The sequence below is a fragment of the Nicrophorus vespilloides genome, unplaced genomic scaffold (genome assembly GCF_001412225.1).
Source record: "Nicrophorus vespilloides isolate i.1.1-1 unplaced genomic scaffold, Nicve_v1.0, whole genome shotgun sequence".
Classification (NCBI taxonomy): Eukaryota; Metazoa; Arthropoda; class Insecta; order Coleoptera; family Silphidae; genus Nicrophorus; species Nicrophorus vespilloides.
The window spans coordinates 39,363-63,837 of record NW_017100016.1 but is presented as its reverse complement, the minus strand read 5'-3'; the positions used below and the strand labels follow the sequence as shown (position 1 = coordinate 63,837).

General features: G+C 28.6%; 1 protein-coding gene across 1 annotated transcript; it reads right to left on the bottom strand.

The window, feature by feature from the left end:
* Nucleotides 1–7,784: 7,784 nt before the first annotated feature.
* On the bottom strand, nt 7,785–22,060 carry LOC108566646. The gene is made up of 27 exons (XM_017926637.1): nt 21,830–22,060; nt 20,647–20,798; nt 20,419–20,588; nt 20,278–20,354; nt 20,031–20,227; nt 19,817–19,980; nt 19,580–19,748; nt 18,383–18,570; nt 18,201–18,330; nt 17,944–18,130; nt 17,745–17,887; nt 17,579–17,687; nt 16,937–17,048; nt 16,664–16,697; nt 14,786–15,038; nt 11,579–11,730; nt 11,350–11,519; nt 11,215–11,291; nt 10,960–11,156; nt 10,725–10,888; nt 10,334–10,502; nt 9,734–9,921; nt 9,552–9,681; nt 9,282–9,468; nt 9,082–9,224; nt 8,849–8,957; nt 7,785–8,024 (listed from the first exon to the last, which is right to left on the bottom strand). Exons 1-27 carry the CDS (start codon nt 22,005–22,007, stop codon nt 7,909–7,911), a joined length of 4,065 nt encoding a protein of 1,354 aa, XP_017782126.1. The 5' UTR covers nt 22,008–22,060; the 3' UTR covers nt 7,785–7,908.
* Nucleotides 22,061–24,475: the final 2,415 nt, after the last annotated feature.

Sequence of the window (24,475 nt, the reverse complement as noted above, 5' to 3'; positions counted from 1 at the left end):
ACCTAATGATACTGCTACTAAAATGTTGACAGTTTATTGCATGAAAATGGTTTATACTAATAATAACATAGGTTCATTAAAAATGATATTTATTTGTATTAAATATGTGTGTTGGACGTTATAATTAGCATTTGTAGTTATTGAGTAATTAGGTAAAACGTAATGATACTACTACTTAAATTTTGACATCATATTGCATGAAAATGGAATATACTATTAATGTCATAGTAGGTTCATTGGAAATCCCATAAATAGAGCCTTGGTTAAGCAGAAAGCACGGTGAAACAACAATTCACCTGAGCCAGGCGCTGGCCATAGATGCTTTTGGCAAGTACCTGCACATTATCGCAAAGAAGGAAGACGAAAGGTGCGGGTACTGTGAGGAGGACGATAGCCCTGAGCACACGCTTTTTAGATGCTGCAGATGGGTTGGAAGGAAGCACAAGGCGGAGGCAAAATTGGGAGTTCTGCTAGAGCCAGAAAATGTTATCAGTGAAATGCTGAAGAGTGCGGAGAGCTGGGATATTGTAGCGGCGTACATATCAGAGGTGCTACTAAGCAAAGAAGACGAGCGGAGGCTGCAGAGGGCCTACGAGGATAGTGGCAAAGGAGGCTAGCATTAACATGATCTAAGGGAAGTGCCAAACAGGCAAAGACAATTAGCATCACAGAGTATTGTAGTGATACAGGTCCTGTATGCTGACGAAGAAGGGGAGAGGTTTTAGTGCGGTAAGAATCCCACAGTACCACTTCACCCGTGGTCCCTATGTAAGGTTTCCTCTCCTCTGCAAAAAAAAACAAAACAAAAAAAAGTACATTGGAAATATCAATCTTTTGTGTTTAATATGTGCATTTCATTATGTAATTAGCATATCAATATGTTATAGAGTAATGAGCTAAAACACTAGTACTACTACATGATTAATACCGAAGTAGGTTTATTGGATTCTTTTGTATTAAATATATGTATTAGATGATGTAATTAGCATGTGTATTTATTGAGTAATGAACTAAAACGTAAAGACTGCTATTGAAATTTTTAAAGCTTATCTGATGAAAATATTAATATCATAGTACGTTCAATGGAAAGGCCAATCTTTTGACTTTAATATACATTTAATATGATATAATTAAAAATCGCGGTTGGACTTAAACAAATTTAATGAAATTTAAAAAAATATCTTTACAAAATGTTTTATTAAAAAAAATAGATAAAAAATGAAAGCAAGTCAGGATTTAAATGAAGAAAATGTAGGAAAAGGAGAAAGACATTTTCTAAGAGATGAGTAGCAAAGGAGCGTTCCGCATTTGTAAAGAATTAAAAAGATATTACTTTAGAGGTGAGATGCTCCGATTCGGTGGAAAATGGGATGAAAAAGTAATTAACGACACGGGAGGTTGGTTATTAATAGAGCGATATCTTGGGGCTTTAGATAGTGAATGAACGGTATTAGAGGGTTGAATTAACCACGATCCGCTCCATGCGAGGATTAAATTGATTACAATAAGCTTACCTTAATTAGAAGCTTGCACCGTTTCTTAGATTGTACTTGAATTACTGAAAGGACTTTCAGATTTAGATTTAGACAGTTTATTTATATTTAATTTAATTACAAACAAATAGACAATATAAAATATTTATGAAATTGAAGTTTTAATTGAAATTTTGCTAAAATAAGTTAATTCTAATTAAATAATTTATTGTTTAATCGATTACACTTGAATTCACCACGATCCGCTACATGTGGGGATAAAATTGATTACAATAAGCTTACCTTAATTAGAAGTTTGTGCCATTACTAAGATTGTACTTGAATTACTGAAAGGACTTTTAGCTTAGAAATAAACAGTTTATTTATATTCATTTTAATTACAAACAAATAAACTAGATAGACAAAAATAGAAATATTTCTGAAATTGAAGTTTTAATTGGATTTTGCTTAAAATAAATCTAATTCTATAATTCTAATTTACAAAATGTGTATTGTTTAATCGTTTACAATTGTAGTACAAATTGATGTTTGGATTTATAAAAATTATTTATATTTAGATTAATTGCAAACAAATAAATCTATATAAGATAAAATTGAAGAATTTCAAAATTAATTGGAAAATTTTATCGTCAAGAAATACTTGGTATTCTCGATTAATATTTTTTTGTTATCTGGATTTGTAACTGATTATTATCAAATCTAGATTAATCTATTTGATAAAACTAAGGTTTTCACTTAGTTTTTTTATTTTAGCAAAATTACTTGGAAATTATTTATTTGTTTACGAGTTTATATTTCATTGATTATGAAAATATTTTTATAAAACTTCTAACATTTTAGTTTTAAATTAAATTATAAAAAAAATATAATTGCTTTATTAACTTAAGTAAATAAGAAATATTAGATAATACAATTTCTTAGTTTATATTTATTATTGATTGTAAAATAGATTTTCAAAATCAAAATCTAAATAAATTTGATACTTACTAATGATATTTTCTTACATTTTCTTAATATTTTGTTTAGTAACAAAAATTAATATAATTTCTTAAATTAAAGGTAAAAGAAATTGAAGTATTTAAATAATTTCATAAAAATTAGTAAAAATATGTATAATTTTTAAGACTAAAATTTGTCTACAGATTTTCAATATTGTCAAGAATGATTGTTTGTTTAAGAAAACTTGTCTAAATTATTATTTCTTATATTTAGTAATAGTTTTGAAATAATCACACTTGTAAAAATGCATTTTTTTGAAAAAAGTAATTATTAAAAAAACTAATTAATATAGAAAACTTTGTTGTGTTGTACTTTATTTTTGTCCAAAGTTCATTATTTCCTATTTTTTAATCAAAATTGTTATAATTTAATTTTAAATAAATTATTGAAAGTTATATAATGAAATTAGGTCTTATTGATATAATTACTACAGCAAATATTCTATTCTATGTGTATACCAAATACTATTTAATTTGGTTTGAATATGCAAGAAAATACAATTATCCAACTATTAGAGCAAATAATTTGATTAGATACAGACAATTGAATTTAAATTACCCTAAAGTTAACTTTAAGCTTCGTTGCATCGAAGACAATAATCTTCATCAGTTATATACAATAACCAAATGCATTTACCTGAAACAATGAATTATAAATAACGAACCGGCATGAATTATGCAATAGGATGAACCGAAAATATCGCCAGGCGAAGTAGAATTTTGTGTAATTAGCATTATTAAAGGATTCAAACTGGATACCTCAAAGGACGAGTTGCTCCGGACATTAACACGAGGATTTCGTACTTTTGTCAGGTCCGAAACAATGGCCATTGTGTTCGGTTCGGCGTTCCGTAATCCGTCGGCGTTTATAAATAACAAATAGTTGCTCAACGGTTTTGTTTATGGGAATATCGCACGTCCATAACAACAAACAGCAACAGAAAATGGAAGCAAATGGACCAAAATACTCTGGACGCAAATTGTATTTTATGATTTGCAAACCGTACAGTTGGAAATGAATGATTCGCAAAGCATTAATCTTATTTTGGGTGTTTTTTTCTTTGGTTCAACAGTCACAAACACTAAAATCGTGTTTATTCAACGGACCGTGTATGAAGATAATTTCTTATTCACGTCATTTCTCTGATATACACTATTTTTATATGAAATCATCACTTGTGACCATTTATAAATGATATAAATCAATATATACGAATACGTTAAGCGTTGTACTAAATCGTGTTACATGAGAAATTTTCCCGTGTAACACGAGATTCGCGTTGTATAAAATGTTGTCTAAATATTTTTAGCGCGTTCTGAGAATTCGCGTTATACGAGAGTCTATTATACAATGATCTGTACCTATTGAATTACACCTATATCTCGTTTTGCACGATAGATAGGTTCCTGAGGAAAACGTGTAAATTGATTGATAATATCATTTCTTAAGTTCATATACTTTTTAAACGGTGTTAAAACGAAAACATAAATAAATTACCAAACGGTACGGTAATTAACAGTGTAAAATGAAACCGTGTTAATCTAGGAATAGATGTATATAAGAAATTAGAAACGTATACTTTAAGTTATATAAATATGAAATTATATATTACAAAATGTCCTGAATGTAGTTTGTAAAGGGTCAAGGATGAGTCGATACAAACAGAGATGTATCCTCCATTCAGGTTTTGTGATGAGGATTGGTATTGACGGTAGTTATTAGTATCCTGCGACGTCTGCAAAACTTGATTAATATCATACCCGGCTATGACTAAAACGTGATATTACACGTGTTTTGGTGTCCAAAACTTTCATCATTAGCACCAAACCAATTGTTTAGTAGCCATTTCAGTCGACTCGTATTAATTAAATACAACGCTATTCCCACATTAATTAAGGTGTCTCAGCAACAATTCGTTCACATCGAGAATCCGCATAGTGCGGATAATTGTTTCTATTTGAAACCGTACTAATCGAGAACTTTAAAACTGCAACAGAACAAACATAAACTTATTATTTATATGTTTTGTATTAATTTTTTATTTTTAAAATTAACTTTTGGTTTGTTTTGAAATTTTCATTGTAGAATTCGCACTGTGCGAAGCCGCACTATACTGGATATAAAGAGGTGATTTTATTTTCTTAAATAGACAAATGTTGTAAATAATTCAGTTTGACTGTAGTTTATCGTTTAGAAAAAAGGAGAAGGATAAAAAAAAGTGTGCGAAAGTTCAGCAGACCGAAAGGACTAAATCTCTGCGGAATAAGGTGAGTGCTAAGGACAGTTTTTTGTTTGTTGGGACGATGCTCTATTTTTATAGATTTATACATTTAGTTTTCATTTTTTTCTCATAATGTTGTATTTATTTGAGGATCAACATCACTTTTCTAACAAAACAACAATTTTTTGTGTTCTTTTTATAATATTTTATGAAAATTATTAACTATAAACTTAACTTTATAAATCAAAATGTTTATGCTTGTTTTTCAAACTGAACTACAGTTTTTGGTGATTTTTATTTCATTTGAAGATAATTTCTAAACGTGACGATATTACAATAAATGCTTATGGTTATATCTAGAAGTAAACTAGAATTTTTATGTTAACTGTGATTATTATTTGCCCAACAATAAGAATAGGAAGCAAGTGCATACGAATTGTACAACGTTATTGAACATTTGCCTGAAAACGAACAATTTGTATGCGAGTGAAAATTGAAGTTTACAGGAAAACACGCAATGTTTGCAACGAAACTAAATAACACAATCTCCCGTTACCTTGACCTACCAGATTTCATCAAATCCCGTATTCGAAAATACCGGAAAATTTCAATTCAATGTCAAATTATGATATGATGAATTATGAATGATAAAAATTTTATTTAATAAATTAATTTATTTTGATTAATTTTTATATAGTTTAAAAACAAAAGGAAATTTAAAATTGCTAAATTTATGTACATTTACTCAATATTATTGATTACTCTATAAATAACCAAGTTATCAGTGTTATCAATAGAATCAGTCCTTGTATAATCTCTATATATAAATATTACTTAATAAACATACAAATAATTTTTTCAGACTGTTTATTTTATTTATAAATAATAAATTTTGTTCTTTTATTTCCAACATATTAAATGTATTGGTGTATTATCAATATATAATGAATAATTACAGAATGTGATGTGCATTTAACGAAGAACTTGCGTTGTTTGTTTGCGTTTGTTTCATCTCAATATTTCATAAAGTGCTGAAATGCAAGGGGCGAAGTTTCCTGATTAATAATTTATGTCTGGTGAAAAGTTTCAATCAGAATCAATATCGAAGTTATAAATTCTCAGCGGATCGCGGCGATACGAGATAATCGTTTTCTGGCAATATTTTACACGTAGCAGAAACCCAATTTCGGTTCAATTATTTTAGAGCAGTTTCCCGTACAGAATTTCAAAAGTATAATATAATTGCATTTTTCTATAGATTACAAAAAATTTGATACTTTTCAAGTTGTTTGAAGAAATACTGAGAAGTAAACAAGGTTATATAATATACGTAATGTAAATATAGAATTTTCTATTATAAAATTTGGTACTTGTCAAGTTATATTTATTATACAATTAAATAATAAATGTATAAACAATTAAAAAATAATATGAAACTTGATTATATGAAACTTATACTCGACAAGTAACTTGAAGAACTACTTGTGCCATACTTTCTTGATTAATTTATATTTGTAAAATAAACAAATTATCGGGTTATCCAATAGCAGTTGTTTGTTATAAAAATGATACTTGTCAAGTACTTTTGGTCGAAATAATGTAAAAATAAAAAAAATATATTTTTTTAATTTGAAATTGGATGTTATTGAACCACAAGCAAAAAATGTTGGAAAATATTTAAATTTTTCGAATTCATTTAAAATTTTCGATATGGCCGACTTTAGTGCGAACTATGGCTCTGAGTTGGTCAACAAGCAAGTCGCACGCTGCACGATAGTGAACCTGTAGAATCTTCCTCCATTCACGAAGAAGGGATTTCTTGAGCACATCAATACTCTGGTATTTTTCACCGTGGTCACCGTGGAGGCCACTGTGTGGTCGAAATGAAGTTTGGAGCGTTTTCTCTCAGCCATTCTTGGTTTTGTGTGATGGTGCAGAATCTTCTTGAAACGTCCACTCTTTCTGATTGAAATGTTTGGTTACCCACGGTTTCAGAACAACTTCCACAACTTATTTGTGATAGACATTAGCATTAATTTTGACACTACGGTCCAAAAACATCAACGGAGAGCGACTATCGACCGTCACAGCCTCCCAAACTACCACAAACAGTGGAACTTGACTTCTTGTGGCCATTCCAATGTCTAAATTTTTGTTTGACATTTCTTCTAAGCAAATTCGATCATTTTGTTTGTTTACAAATTTCTCAATTGGCAATTTTTTCTAATCAGACAAAACAATATTTGGCAATTGGCCACGTTCGTACAAGCGTAACAGCTACTTCGTATTGAGCCTAGTTCTTTTTTTTAAACATCGTTGAGATCTTATCCTTTTTGGAACATGTAAGGCTTCAGTTTGAGTTCGTTTTCGAGTATACGTTCGATTTTTATTTTCGATATTTTTATTCGATATTTTATTCAATTTGAGCCTAAACTTTCTGAACCACTTCGGTTGTTGGTTTTTCGAATCGAACCAACGACCTTTCATATCAGATTGATAAAGGGGTTACATTACGTTATAGTCCTGTATTTTTAATTAACGTGCGCTATCTATTGGACAAAGTTGTAAAGTGCTTTGACATTCCAATTTGACAGAAACAATTGCCTCGCTATTTTAATGACATTGCAAAGCTGCAAAGAGAATAAACTCAAAGAGGACTTCCTGTTGACCTATTATGTCATTCGCAGAACGAACGTGCAATTAAAATAAAGAACAACAAAAGTGTAAATTAAAGGGTTGAGACCAAAGAAAGAAAGAGAGAAACTCGTCGTTTCAAGGAACTCCCTCGGGACACGGAGGGACAAGTCGTTAACAATTGAACTTGCACATGCATAAGAGTGGGTCAGGGGATTTCCATAAAAATCATTTCCTCAAATCTCTTTCCCATTTTTCATCTTACCAATTTGTCACCGCCGGAGATTTATGCGAGTCCCCCCTTAATAATTTCCGGATTTTATACCGGAAAAGGAAGCGAAAAAAAAAAGGAAGATATGGGAGTGAATGGGTGAAGGAAAGAAGATCCGGTGCAATAAATGTAGAACGCAAAGTGGTCGAAGGAAACCTTTTTATTCAATTCTTGCATACTACGAATGCGTTTTGTACATATGGAGATGGGTCACCAATCCGCTCTGCGTCCGGCGGTGGTGTTGCATAAAATATTCATTCGACATCGTACGATTCTAATTGTGGTTTAATTTACTTCAGTGGTTCCGTGTACGGGGAATCCACGGGCGGAGCTGGATTTATCCTTGGTATAACTATGTTTATTGTTTCCGTTATACTATTATTCTCCGATGGATAATTTCCTGAAACTAAATTCATACATGTAATTTTTTTCATTAAATATAATGATAATATAAAGTTGCCTCCATACTCTACATTACAAACAACTTGAATATCTATCAAACGTCAATGTCAAAATGTCAAAAATATTCAGTAAATTTCAATAAACTTCATAGTCATCTGTCATTTAGTTATGTCATATTTTACGTCATAGTGTATTTCAAAGTAACATATCTGTCAAACGTGAAATTGTTCAGTAAATGTCAATAATATCTTCATAGTGGTTTGGCAAATAATTATGTCATAGTGTGTACACTTCCATTATAGCAAAACTAACAAAATAAGAAAGTTTCTAAAAATGTAAACAAAATTGAGTTAAAATTATTGATTATGCAATGTTATTTATTCATGCATTTTATTGAATGAGCTTTAAGAAACTTCACCCTCACTTTCTTCCAATATATCCAATTATATTTAGGAAAACAAAGCAAAGTAGGAACTTCCGGTTGTCTTCAAGCAACAGCACGAACAACAACAACAGTAGAGGAGACTTACGAACTTCATCTAAAGTTTCGTAATCGAACTCTCGGACCCTAAACTTTCCTCTTCTAGTCAAGGAATACAAATCGACTTCATTTTCATAATTACCAAACCCAATTACTGATTGATTTTACTTTATACTCAATTATTTCTTAATAATTATCTTACCTTAATAGATAAAAGTAACACATTTAAATGAACAGAGTAGAAGTTTGACCATTTGAACATATTTTTTTTAATTGGTTTAAAATTTTTAAGTAAGTAAAAGTGAATCTATTAGTAATGAAATAAATGATACAAGCTAAATACTTACGTCTATTTCGGATGCATTTTTCTAGAACTATAATGGGAGATTCGAAGGTCAAACTTAGGGCAACTGCTAAGAAGAAGGTGATAGCAAAGTTAGACCAAAATTCCAACATCTGAAAAGTATAAAAAAAATAATTGCAAAGAAGTTTAAAACTTACATTTTTGATTCAAATTAGGACAAATGAAAATGTTTAAATTCAATATAGAAATAAATTAAAATTTGATTATCAGACTTACAAGTGCACCATCTGAAAACCTGATTGCAGTACGTTGGGATAACACAAATATCGAAAGTAAAGTGTAATGGATTAAGTACATGCTATAAGTTAATCTACTCATAACTTGGAAGATCGGCATGGACAAGAACTTATTAATAAGACCTATAAATAAAATCGGTAATTAATCAGGGTTATGAAAACTTAAATTTTCATTTGTACCTCCATTATCAGTTACACAAGAGAAGACTACCCACGAAAGGGCTACAGCCCAAGAGGGTCTCACAAAAGTTAGGTAAGAAGCATGTAGATACTTCTGATAGTCCTCAGCGTTCAGCAAATCCGTTCCTGCGAATGTGCACGCGAAGAGTACTGTGAGCGAAGCTAACCATAAAACCACATTTAATATCTACAAAATAATAGAAGTTTTACTTTGATCATATGATAAATTAAAGTAAACATATGTAAGATTAGATATTGCGTTTTTCACACCTTATTGATCTTGAAGTTGCCGCCAGGACGTTTGCAAAGGTATATGAAGTAACCGACGATCATTCCTATCAGATACGGTGGAGCCCTCGTGTGAGTGGTTACGTAATACTTGGTGAGGGTATTCATGTTTCTGCAATTGTTGCATTGAAGTTAATGTATTTGGATTATGTTTCAGATCTTACCCTATCTGTTCAAGGCCTCTGAGATTGTAGTAACAGGCGATGTAGAAGGTTCCACCCATGCTTATGGCTGTCAGCAAAACCAATCCGCTCAATACGTATTTGGGGAATTTTTTCAATGGTATGAGTATTATTGGGGATAATATGAAGAGTTGCATGTCTACAGATAGGTACCAACTTTGTCCAATACACTAAATGAATAAATAGAAAATAATACATATTATAGTAATTTGTTAGCGATTTCATTATTGTTGCTAATTATACAACAACAAAAAACAAAATAATTAAATTCACAAAAAAATTATTAAAAGTAAGTTTAGTAATAAAAATTCAAAAATAATTTGTCAAAAAATTTCATAAGAAAAAAGAATACAATTAGAAATTAATGAAAATTAATGCATACAAAAAAATATCAATATAATTAGTAAAAATTAATTTAGAAAAGAGTAAATAAAAAATTAATTTATTTTTTTATATACAAAATTGTGAGAAGAATTTTAAGAAAAAAATATCAGTAATAATTAAAAAAGCAGTAAAATAATTGGAATTACAAAATTTTATAAAATACACAATTAAATGTTATTAAAAATAATCTGAACTCACCTCTCTATCTGAATTTACGTAATTTTGTACATAAAGTAAAACTGACCACCAATATTCGTTGCAGAATTGGATCATGTAAGGATAACTTCTTGGCCAAAAAGGACCATTTCCCATGTGTTTTAATAACGTCACATGAATGAGTAATAAAGCAGCTAATGCTGGAGTTAATCTAAAAGAAAAGATATATAATTACATACAATTAATATACAATTTTTGTCAGTAATTTCTAAACAAAATTATTGTTTCTATTTGCATTAATTCAAGTAATTTAATTATATTATATAAATGCATAAAATAGTAAATAATCTATTGTATTTTGTATGTAATATATTTTTCTTTCATACTAAATTAGTGTAATTTTTTAAAGTCATAATTAATTAACAATAATTACCTGACATATCTGTGGATGTACATTGATAAAGTTGATAGAAAAACGTTTCCTTGAATTTTGGTTCGCATATAGACGTAAACAAGAACAATTCCACTGAGAAGGAAGAAAGTATCGACAGCTACAGTAGCTCCGACAATCATCATACTTGAAGTGAGTTTGAACCACTGAAAACGAAATTTAAAATTTTAAAAATGATCACAAAAATTCCCAAAATAAAAATGCAAAATTTTATTACCGAATCAACGTATCTCATATTAGTAATACCACCGAGAAGCTTAGTGTTATAACCGTGTCCCAATATAACCCACATCATGCTCAAAGTTCTAATACCATTCAAACAGCTCAGATGATCATTTCTGTTTCCTGTAATCGTGAACAGTTTTCTACCATTCGTCCAAAGTGAAAACGTCAGTAGGAATTCTGAATAAGGTACTGAGAATACAAAAAAAATATATAATTACGTAATAATCAATTGATTATTGGCACTTACGTAAATCGGTATAATCCAAGAACATGTCGTAAAAAGTGGAGCATAAAGCTATAAAAAGTATAACGACGAAAAACACTCTGAAATTAATCAATTATTATTAAAAAAAAAATTGTTAGTTTATATATTTTTGTTTACATAACAGTGATGTCTCCAGCCGTGTATTCTGGCGCTCCGTCTTTCGTTTGGCAATATTCATCGGTGAAAGCCGGATTTTCTATGTCTTCAATGTTGTTCTTGATGAATTCGTTGAGATCAGAGGTGGTGCATTTGTCTGGAACGCAAATTGCGAATCGTACTGGAAATCCCTTAAAAAAACATGAATGTTAAACTTTTAATTCTTTGTTTGAAATATAAGACTGATTACTTTAAGTTTGACGTCGCCGAGACAGTATTTTCCATAGATCAGACCGAGGTTTGAGTTGTTCGCACCAATTCCTAAACACTCGTCGTAAGATCCTAAATCCTGCATGTTCCCTTCTATAATTCCTGGAGGTAGTTTGGACCAAGCGTCCACCACTTTGTTAAAAAGAAAGAATAAAATTAATATGATGAAAGGAAAGAACAATAATTTTGATTGATGAAATATTGAAATTTTATAAAATAAAGTATATTTTTTTTGTTGCAATATTGATTGCAAAAAAATAATGAACTATTGATAAAATACCTTTATTTAATTAATTAATTATTTATCTTAAATTTAATTACTTTTGAAAGTAGTAAAACTACTAACAAAGTAATATTTAATGCTTTTTTAAAGTGTTTATCGTAAAAATAAACAAAAACTCATTGATTTATATGAGGAATTGAAATATTGAAAAAATGCAAGTATTTTATTACAAATAATTTAGATTAAATTGATTTTATATTTAATTATTTACGAAAATAGTAAAAATCTAATAATACCGTAAAATTTAAGGCTTTTCTATAGTGATTAACGAATAAATGAAAACAAAAACTTTTGTGTTTCTTTTGAATGACTTTTAATTTTAACATTGAGAACAGTACGCTTTTCGTTATATTTAACTTTATTATTTCTGAAAAGGAAAGAACGCAACACAAGCTGTTAAAATGTTAAGCTTTGTGTATGGTGATGAAGCTCTAAAAGAAAGACGGAATTAGTTTTATAAATTTCGTTCTGGTGATTTTTCACTCAAAGATTAACTGGAAGTTGATTACGATCAAATCAAGGCCATAATTAATTCGGATCGTCAAATTCCGATAGATGGCAGAACGGTTAAATGATCATACACAAAAATTGAAAATTCTATAAAACATATGGGATTCGTTAAAAAAACTTGATATGGGGATTCCTCATGGAAATTTCTATGAGCGTGGAACGGAAAGATGTCAAAAGGTCATTGATCAAAATGGAAAATATATTATTGAATAAAGTTTAATAACTATAATGTTTGATTTCTATAAGAAAATAGGTAATTACTTTGTAATATATGAAAAAAAAAATCGAATCATTCATCGATTAAAGTTATGGATTATTGGGTATATTAATCTAGCAAAGAGATCAAATAAGCCATTTCAAAAAGGAAACTTTACTAAAAAGTGTTGATTTCTCAAATATTTGTAGAACTTTTCCGCAAATATTGTTTCATCACTTATATGAAAGTTACATAATAATGGAGGCAAAATATATGAAAATACTCAAATGCTTTTGATTCTGTTGTCGTTTTTGTAATTGATTATGTTACAAAAAAGTAATTTAAAATTATTGTGATTTCTTAAACTCAAGTTCATGCATGAAACTACATTTTACTTAATAGTTATCACGTATTACTCATATATTATATATAAAGTAATTATATTATGACTTTAATTACAATATTTTTATTTATAAATTTCGGTTCTGAATATAAATACATTGTAAAAGTGTGTATACACAACACAAAGTTTCTAAATTATGTCGCTATATGTAAGAATCATTGTGTAATGTTTTATTACTATGTTTATAAAGTATAATATTTTTATATTATTGTAGTTTTGTGAAATTTAAACATGAAATTTAAACAAATACAACAATTTTTTGTTGATAGAAAAGCTATAATAATGATAAATAATTAATTTAAATCTGAAAATATTTTGTTTAAAATAAAGGTGGGTTAACACGATTTCTTATTTATAAAATGTGAGTACACACTACGTGACATTTGTCAATTATGTCGTTATGTGTATGCTTCATTGTGTATCAATTATGTATACACAATACAAACTTTATAAATTAAGTTGTAATGTGTACGCATCATTGTGTAATGTTTTATTATTATTATGTTTACAAAGTATATTATTGTAATTTTGTATAATTTAAACATATTTATTGGTGACAATTTGGGATAAAATAAACAATTTTTTGTTGATAGAAAAAGGTATAATAATGATAAAAAATCAATTATTATCAATTTAAATCCGAAAATATTTGCTTTTAAATAAAGATGGGCAAACACGAATAATTATATCTAATATATGCATTGTAAAGGTAAGTACACATAACGTGACACTTGTCAATTATGTCGTTATGGGTATGCTTCATTGTGTAACAATTATGTATACACAACACAAACTTTGTAAATTATGTAGTAATATATACACATCATTGTGTAATATTTTATTATTATGTTTATAAAGTTAATTATTGAATTTTCTATAATTTTAACATATTTATTGGCAATAATTTGGGCCAAAGGAAACCATTTTTTGTTGCTAAAAAGGCTATAAGAATAATAAAAATAAATTATTTTGTATTTAAATATTAAAATATGTAGTTTTAAATAAAGGTGGGTAAACACTATTACTTATTTATAAAATATATGTATTGTCACCACGTGACACTTGTCATTTATATTGTAATGTGAATGCGTCATAGTGTAACAATTATGTATACACAAAACAAACTTTGTAAATTATGTCGTAATGTTTTACTATTATGTTTATAAAGTATATTATTGTAATTTTGTGTAATTTAAACATATTTATTGGCGAAAATTTGGGAACAATTTTGTCGTAGATAAAAAAGTTAAATAATGATGTAAATCAATTATTTTGAATTTGAATGTTAAATTATTATGTTTTAAATAGAGGTACGTAAACATGATTACTTATTTATAAAATGTTTACATTGTAAAGGTGAGTACACACTTGTCAATTATGTTGTAATATGTACGCATCATTGTGCAATGCTCTATTATTATGTTTATAAAGTGTTATATTTTATATTATTCTAGTTTTGTGTAATTTAAACATATTTATTGACAAAAATTTGGGCCAAAGGGAAATTTTTTGTTGTTGTTAAAAAAAAACTATAATAATAAAAAATCAATTATTTTGAATTTAAATGTTAAAATATTTTGTTTCAAATAAAGGTGGGTAAACACGATTTCTTATTTATTAAATATATGCTTTGTAAAGGTTGTGTGATTCGTTGTGTAACAATTATGTTTACATTAAAATATAATAAAAAAAAATGTATTGATTATGTCTATCTAAACTAGCAAATCTAGAGTGTATCTCGAAATACTACAAAAGTACTGTACAAATAACAAACTAATAATGTTCGAACACTCACTTTTCACAGCCCATAATCTGTTCTTTTCGAATGCTGAATACACCATCTCGCAGAGGTACTCGTTGCACGTCGGTGCATTCGGATCCTTCGCTACGCATTCCTGCATTGCCAAAGGTTTGAAGACAACATCTAAGGATGCTGCAGCAGTCGCACAGAGAAACAAAAGTCTTAACCACATTATTCGACGGCGGCACAAGCCAAACTGAGCCGATAAACGGATCCAATCAGTTTGATAAATTTTATTCAATTGGGACTCGTTATATCATATTACGAAAAAAAAAATAGATTATCGTTATCATTTACTAGTTTTTCGTCCGTTGTTGTTGCATGCACTATCATCGCCGATTATTAACTATGCCTAAAAAATGTATCTGTATATACTGTATACGATGACGTAGTTGATCGTGACTCACATCATCTTTGTTACTTGATTTACTAGAATTACAGTGGTCCTCTTCCGTTTCAAAGACACAATTAACTAACTCTTTGGAATGGAGGAAATAAAGAATTTCCGAGACTCGAAATTTCGACCTAAATACATTTATTTGTTTTTTTTTTCGTTTATATAATGAAATAAATAAATAAAAAATACTTTAATTGTTTAATATGAATAAATGTATACAATTTGTAACAATTCACAATAAAAAGGGCAATAACCGAACTACAGTGTGATTCATGTAATTATATAATTGTTACAACAAATATTATTTTTATTTAAAAGTTTCCCAAACTTTTCATTTAAAATATGAAAAAGAAACATTTATTATATATTTTACAAGTTTTTACGGAACTTTCTACACCAGTATTCCGCAGAACATAGTTTGGGAAACCCTGATTTATGCAGTGAAAACGATCAATAAATTATTTTTTAGTTAATCAATTTATTATAAGTAGATTTCTTCCATGTTAATAGGTGCGTTTTATGATACAAAGGTAATAAAATATTTGTTTATCTAAAAATCAAAAGAAAAGCAGTTTTTATTATAAAAGTTGATATTTGTCAAGTTTCTTGTATAAGTACTTGTGATATGTATACTAGATTAAAAAGTATATATATAAATTAATCAAATTTGTAATAAGAAAAAAATATACTTGACAAGTGACTTGCACAAGTACTTGTGATTTATATTTTATATCAAAATATAAAGTTAAATTAGTTTCTTCTAGGAAAATTAATACTTGTTAAATTACTTGGATAAGTACTTGTGATCTCTATGCTACATTAAATATTGAACAAAGTAAAAAATTTGTAAGATGTACAAAATTCTAATATAAAACCTATACTTGACAAGTTACTTGGACAAATACTTGTATTATATTTTCTAGATTAAATATTTGTAAAATAAAATAAATTAAGTAAACATAATAGTTTCTACTGTCAAAATTAATAGTTGACATGTTACTTGGACAAATACTTGCGATATATTAAATTATAAATGTCAAATCAAAACAAATAAAGTAAAAATAACAGTTTTTACTTTCAAAATTGATAGTTGACAAGTTATTAGGTTTTATTTTCTATTTTGAGTTTAATTTAATTGTTGTTTACATCAATTTATGATCCTATAAGTTTAATTAGTTGTGCGCCATCTATTGGACAATATTGTAATAGAATTTAATTGGATAGAAACAATCGTCTCTCTATTTTAATGAGATTGCAAAGTTGCAAAGAAAATAAACTCAAAAGGGACTTCCCTACTATATCACGTGCATTTAAAATGAGGAACAGCTCTGAAGACAATAAAAGTGTAATTTATAGGGTTGGATACGGGACACGGAAAAATAAGTCTGTCCATGCCGTTAACAATTGAACATGCACATGGATGGGAGTAGATTAAGGGATCATTTTCGCAAATCTCTTCGCATATTTCATCTTACCAATGTGACAAATTGGAGATTTATGCGGGTCCACCTTTAATAATTTCCGGATTTTATACCGCTAAAGGAAAAAAAATGTGAGATGAAGGGGAGAACTGCAATAAAACTAAAAGACAGAGTGGTCGAAGGAAACCTTGTTATTCAGTTCTTGTATACTACGAATGCGTATTGTACATATGGAGATGGGTCACCAATCCGATCGGCGTTCGGTTGTGCTGCGTTGCATTAAATATTCATTCGACATCGTACAATTCTAATTGAGGTATATTCTACTTCAGTGGTTCCGTGTATGGGGAATCCACGGGCGGAACCGGAATTATCCTTGGGATAACTATGTTTATTGTTTCTTTCATACTGTTACCATCCGGTTGATAATTTCCTGAAACTAATGCAATAATTGTGTAATAATGTTAATTCAATTTCTACAACATTTATATATTGATAATATAAAGCTGCACCCACACTGTACATTACAAGTAACATATATATGTCAAACGTTAATTTCAATGTGAAAATGCCAAAATTGTTTAGTAAATGTCAATCAATTTCACTTTAACATATAATGAACAATAATTGTAAAATGATGATACAAAAAATTGAAACATTGACTTTAAAACTTTTTACTTTATTTCACATGATTTACATTTATTTCTGAAACTAAATAATAAATACGTTTACAAAGAAAAAAAATAAAGAAAAAAGAATCAAATTAATATTAAATTCGAAGATCAAAAGAAAACTTTCACCAAATTTAATCATAAATATAAAACAAATATATAACTTTCTTATAAAACATATATTGTTTTACTTGATTTAACGTTTGTAAGTAAATGTAAATATAATTAGAAAATTATTGTATTTTATGAAAAAAATCTATTAGTAGCAAAATAAATAATATATGCTAAAAATACTTACGTCTATTTCGGATGCATTTTTCTAGAATTATGATAGGAGATTCGAAGGTCAAGCATAGGGCAACTGCTAAGAGGAAGGTGATGGCAAAGTTATACCAAAATTCTAACAGCTGAAAAGGAAAGTATAAGAAAATACAATAGATTAAAAATTTGATTATCAGACTTACAAGTGAACCGTCTGAAAACCATGGTCTAATACGTTGGTTTAACTCACATACTGAAAGTTGCGAGTAATGGATTAAGAACATGCCATAAGTTAATCTACTGAGAACTTGGAAGATCGACATGGATAAAAACTTATTAATAAGACCTGTAAATTAATCTGTAATTCCATCAGCGTATTTCCATAACTTAATTTTCACTTACCTCCATTATCAGTTACACAAGCAAAGATCACCCATGAAAGGGCTACAGCCCAGGATGGTCTCAAAAAAGTTAGGTAGATTACATGTGTATATTTCTGATATTCCACAGTGTTCAGCAAATCCTTTCCTGCGAAAGTGCACGTGAAGAGTACAATGAGCGAGGCTATCCATAAAACCATATTTAATTTCTACAAAATATATTGATTTTACTTTGGTCAATTGATAATTAATGTAAAATTATATATTTGGTTTTCAGACCTTGTTGATCTTGAAGTTGTTTCCCGAACATTTGCGAAGGTATATGAAGTATCCAACGATCATTCCTATCAAGTAAGGTGGAGCTCTCGTGTGAGTGGTTACGTAATATTTGGTAATGCTTTCTGGTGGTCTGCAATTTTTATATTGATTTCAATGCATTTGGATTATGTTTAAGATCTTACCCTTTTCTCTCAATACCTCTGAGATTGTAGTAACAGGCGGTGTAAAAGATTCCACCCATGCTTACGGATGTAAGCAAAATTAATCCGCTTAATGCGTACTTGGGGTACTTTTTCAATGGTATGAGAATTATTGGGGATAATATGAAGAGTTGCATGTCTACGCATAGGTACCAAGTTTGTCCAATGCACTAGGTAAATAAACAGAAAAATTATTTCAAAATGCATTAATTAATCAATATTTTAATATATTTATACAAAAGTAATTGCACAAAAAATCAATGTAATTACTAAAAAATATATACATAGTTAGTATTTACAAGATTAGTGATAATCATGCCCATATTATTAATTGTATAGGGTTGTCCGGAAAGTTTAATTTCAAATTTCCCTAAATACCATTTCTGATGACTAAATTTATCAAAATTATTAAAAACAATGAAAATTATATAAATTTTGTATATAAATTATGATTAAAAACCCTACATTTCTATCGCCTTTAGAAAAAAGTTTGATTTAGGTACAGATGATTTGAGCCAGTTTAGAACTCCTTGAAAAATGAAAGAAAACAAAGTGTATTTTAGACTTTGATACTTTTGTATTACTGGAAAGCCAAAAATACGACTAAAACTATAACTTATATATATATATTCTGCTTACTAAGAAGTTTCTTTAGCTAAATGTACTGTAGAAAACTATAAGTTTAAAACTGGTGATTTCAGCTTTAAAGGTCTGCAAGTTATAGTGATGAAATCATGACATAAATAGAGAATAACCCACACTACACGACACGTGAATTAGAAAAAATGTTAACAATATCAAAAACTACCATTCAGTGTTTTTTGAAGAATACAATATATGAGTTTTGCAAAATATTGTTGACAAAAATCACGAAAATATGTTTGCACTTTCCGAATTTTAGTTGACATAAACCATTCACCTTGAGAAGTTTTTGGACAAAAAATTTTATAACTTTATATAATGTTTAAGTTGATAGATGAAAAAGGTGCATAGTTCGAATGGTGTATACATAAAGATGTGAATTTTTATGTCCGTGAAAAATCGACACGAACTTTCGTGACAACCCAATTTATATATTTGTCATCTTACTCCATATAGGTACTAATTTTACAAAAAAAATATTAGAAAACCAATTAGAAATGAATAATAATTAATACTTTTAAAATAAACTGTACTCACCTCTGACTGTGGATTTACGTAATTTTGTACATAAAGTAAAAGTGACCACCAATATTCCTTGCAGAATTTCATCATAAAAGGATAACTTTTTGGCCAAACAGGACCACTGCCCATATGTTTTATTAAGGTAACATGAATGAGTATTAAAGCAGCCACTGCTGGTGTTAACCTAACAAATATATAAAAATATAGAAACAAATACATACTTAATTAATAAATGAATTACAGATTAATTACCTAACGTATCTATGAATGTACATTGATAAAGTTGATTGATAAACGTTTCCTTTCATTTTGGACTTCATATAAACGTAAACCAGAACAATTCCACCAAGAAGGAAGAAAGTATCGACAGCAACAGTTGAACCGAGAATGGTCATACTTGAATAGTTTTTGTACCACTAAAAACGAATTTTTAAAATTATCACAATCGTTTCAAAAATGTTAGTACCTCATCCACGTCTTTCGTATTAGTAATACCGCCAAGAAGCTTAGTGTTATAACCGTGTGCCAATAGAATCCACATCATAGTCAAAGATCTAATACCATTTAAACAGTTCAAATGATCATTCCTATTTTCTGTTATTGAGAACAGTTTTCTACCATTCGTCCAAAGCGAGTACGCCAATAGGAAATCTGAGTAAGGTACTAAAAATAGAGAAAAATAATTACAAGAATTATAAAAATTTGTTATTTACGTAAATCCGTGTAATCCAAGAACAAATCATACAAAGTGGAGAATAAAACTATTAAAAGTATAACTGAAAAGAATAATCTAAAATTAATAAAATTATTAGTATTTTTGTTATTGTTAGTTTAAGTTTTGTTTGTTTGTTTACATAACAATGATATCTCCGGCTGTATATTCTGGCGCTGAGTCTTTCGTTTGGCAATATTCTTTTGTAAAAGTTGAATTTTCTACGTCTTCAATGTTGTTCATCATGAATTCGCTTAGATCAGAGCTGTTGCATTTGTCTGGAACGCAAATTCCGAATCGTACAGGAAACTCCTTAAAATGAAAATATCGAGAATGTTCAATTTATTCGCTGAAATATAAGATTGATTACTTTAATTTTGACGTCGCCAAGACAGTATTTTCCGTGGATTAGACCAAGGTTTTTGCTCTTGCCAACGATTCTTAAACACTCGTCGAAAGATCCGTAGTCCTGCATGTTTCCTTCTATAATTCCTGATGGCAGTTTTGACCATGAGTCCACCACTTTGTTAAGAATAAAAACAAATTAATTTTATGGAATGAAAAAAGAATAATTTCACTACAAGTTTATTTACAATTAAATAGTAAGATTATAATAAATTATCGTAAAAATATGTTGAATGAAATGTAAATATTTTTTATAAATTATTTAGACTAAATTTATCTGTAATTACTAATACTAGTAATAATATACTCAAATTATAGGCATTTCTAGGTGATGAAGGCATAAAAGTAAAAAAAGTACGTATATAAAAAAAAATATAAATCTATTTAATATTTACGAATCATTCATCGATAAAAGTTACGGATTATTGGGTATAGAAATCCAGCAAAGGGATCAAACAACCCTAAATTCGAATAAAGCCAATTCGAAAAGGAAACGTAACTTTGCTGAAAGTATCGACGATGATACATCTCAAATATTTGTAGAACTTTTCCGCAAATATTTTTTCATCACTTATAAAAGAGTGAATACTATTAGGTACATAATAATGAAAGACAAAATATATGAAAATACTCGCTTTTATTTTTTTTATTAATAATCAAATATTTCAATTATTATTTTCTTGAATTCATTTGATTAATTAAACTATTGATTAAAACATTTTTTTAATAATAAAAAGTATAACCTTTTTCACAAATTATCGAAAAAAATCAGAAATTGGAGAATGAATTCCAAAATAATTTATGGACAAGAAAGTTGTAATAATTAAAATTTTAATTAAATTATTTTCAATTTAATATATGTATGTGAAATTCAATATAAATATAGATTTAAAAATAAAATCTTAATTAGCTTCAATTAATTGTAACGATCATACCATATTGCTTTATTTAAAAGTTGGTAAACACTTTTTTCATTATTAGTTATAAGAATCTGTATATAAATACTTTTTACAGGTGAGTACACACTACATTATTTATGTTAATTATGCTTTTTCGTGTAACAAATATGATGATCATGTCTATCTGAACTAGAAAATCTTTAGTGTAACTCCAAATCTACTACAATCGTACTAAGTTCGAACACTCACTTTTCACAGCCCATAATTTCTTCTTTTCGAAAGCTGAATTCACCATTTCACATAGGTACTCGTTGCACGTCGGTGCATCTGGATCATTCGGTACGCATTCCTGGATATCCAAAGGCTTGAAGACAACATCTGAAGATGCTGCTGCAATTGCACAGAGAAATAAAAGTCTTAACCACATTGTTCGACGACGGCACGAGCCAAACTGAGCTGATAAACGAATCCAAACACTTTGATAAATTTTCTTCAATTGGACTAGAAAAGAGAAGTTGTTGGACGCATTATCTTCGCCGATTATTAACTATACATAACAGAAACTTTTTGTATATTTAAGATGACGTAGATGATCCTGACTCACATCATCTTTGTTACTTAATTTACGGAGCGAATGACTGTGGTTCTCATTGGAAGAATAGAGGAAATCAACAATTTTCTATACTTATTTTGCAATCAATATTACTTTTATTTATTTAATAATTTAAGTACTGAAAATGATTCAATTATAAATAATAAATTATATATTAATTAATACTCCAATTTTAATTTTGTTTCTGTGTAAAAAGTCCAAAAGTAATAAAATATTGTTTTTCTAAACAGTCCCATAAAAATCATCTAATTAAAATGTTACATTAAAAAAAATTCAGTTGCTTATATTAACTCAAATTTTATGTATAGAGTTAAAAAATTATTTTGTCCATTTGTCTACACATAGTTTTTATTTTCAGTGTGTTAACGAAGTGAACTTTATCCTAAATTGACCGTAGGAGTTGATTTATTAAAATTTACCAACGTACTTTTATTAGAATTGAAGGTCAATTAGATTTACGTTCCAATTTTGTAATTTAATTTTACTAATGTTTATTTTGACAGACATTCAGCAAATCTAATAAATCATTAATTAATAATTTATTTGTCAGAAAAAAATCTCTTTAATCTTTTTATTTACAGCAAATTCAATGATTTATGTTTTTGATAAGAAATATGTTGTTGTTGAAAGAGTGAAGGCATTCTTTAGACAATAATAACGTTTTATACTGTTTTATAATAAAAACAACTTTGTTTACTTGATTATTTGTATTTCTCTTCGTTCTTCTTCAATATTTACAATTACTTATATATTTATATAATTTTGGAGATGCTCGTATATATATTTATTAGAGTAGATCATGGCTTGTTACAATACAGTGTGATACATAGGATATATAAGATACATAAGATATAAATGTTACAAAGGTTTCTTACGGTATAATAGGTCCGAGGCCCGAGGGCCAACACAGGGAATACACACGTGATAGTACAGAGAAACTTACATGTTATTAAGACACAAGAGTAGCGGAAGCGAAGACGGAAGTAAGAGAAGAGAGCGGGTACAGATTGGAATACCAGCTGCGGGCTGGAGTGGGGCGCACCGTACCGGGCTTGTAGGTGACGTCATATTAGCGGGCTGGAGTGAGCACCACATAATAAACTTATTAATTACTCTAAAAGATCAGGTAAAATATATTTCCTGAATTAGTTTATTAATCAAAAAAGTTATCATAAAATTAATTTCAAAAGATGTCAATTTAAACATTTGTAAGTAGCAATGACAACAAAAATAAGACTAAAATTATGAAAAACTGACATTACAAATACAGATGTCACTGTATATATGGATGTACATAATTATCTTATGTCAATTTATATATACAAGTACCAATGACATAAAATTAGAGATGTCAAAAAGATGTCAATTTATATGCAAGTACATATTTATTATAAAAATTATGTCATTATGACATCTCTTTGACATTTCCATTTTTAAATGTCAAAAAGATGTCACTTTATATATGGAAATGAATAACGATTTATAAAAATACAGTAAAAATGATATATGTCAGAGTTATGTCAATTTTGATATGGAAATGAATAATTTTGTCAAAAAAAAAATACTACGTCAACGGGATGTCAATTTATGCATAGAAGACAAAAATAAGACTAAAATTAGAGATGTCAAAAAGATGTCACTTTATATAAGGAATTGCATAACTATGTAAACAAAATCATTTTAACATTATATTTGACAAATAAATTTGAACTTGTTCCTTTTACAATAAATAAAAGAATAACAAATCCGTAATGTTATCCGCATTTTCTATATCACTATTTATAAATTCATATAAAAACAAGATAAATCTTATGCATTATACATGTTTTTGTTATTCTAAGATCTGAGTTTTATTTGGTTGAAATGGAATATTCCATATAAATATTTGTGTTTTCCTTTTTTACATCACTTAGTTTGCATGCACGTTCCTTCTTCTCGCTGCTATCTGAACTTTATAAAAAGTTCATTGGGAATTCGTAGCATATCAATATCCGAACAGGAACTTCTCAAAATTAATTTAATAATACATAATAAAGCGGAAAGTCCTGAACACGTTTTCCGGCTTTCGCCAGAGTTTCCACAATGTCCCAATAATATCGGCACACTTTTAATCAGCTTTCAGAACGCAGATTTATTCATTTTTTTCCAAATAAGTTTTGTAAGCCTCTTCGATACATGTAACGTACCTGTCTTCAATGGAAATTTGATTGTTAAGTTTTACGTAACTTTTCTGTTGTTGTTTTCAGTTTAAGTTTTATTCGAGTATCGGTTTTCATCCGTCG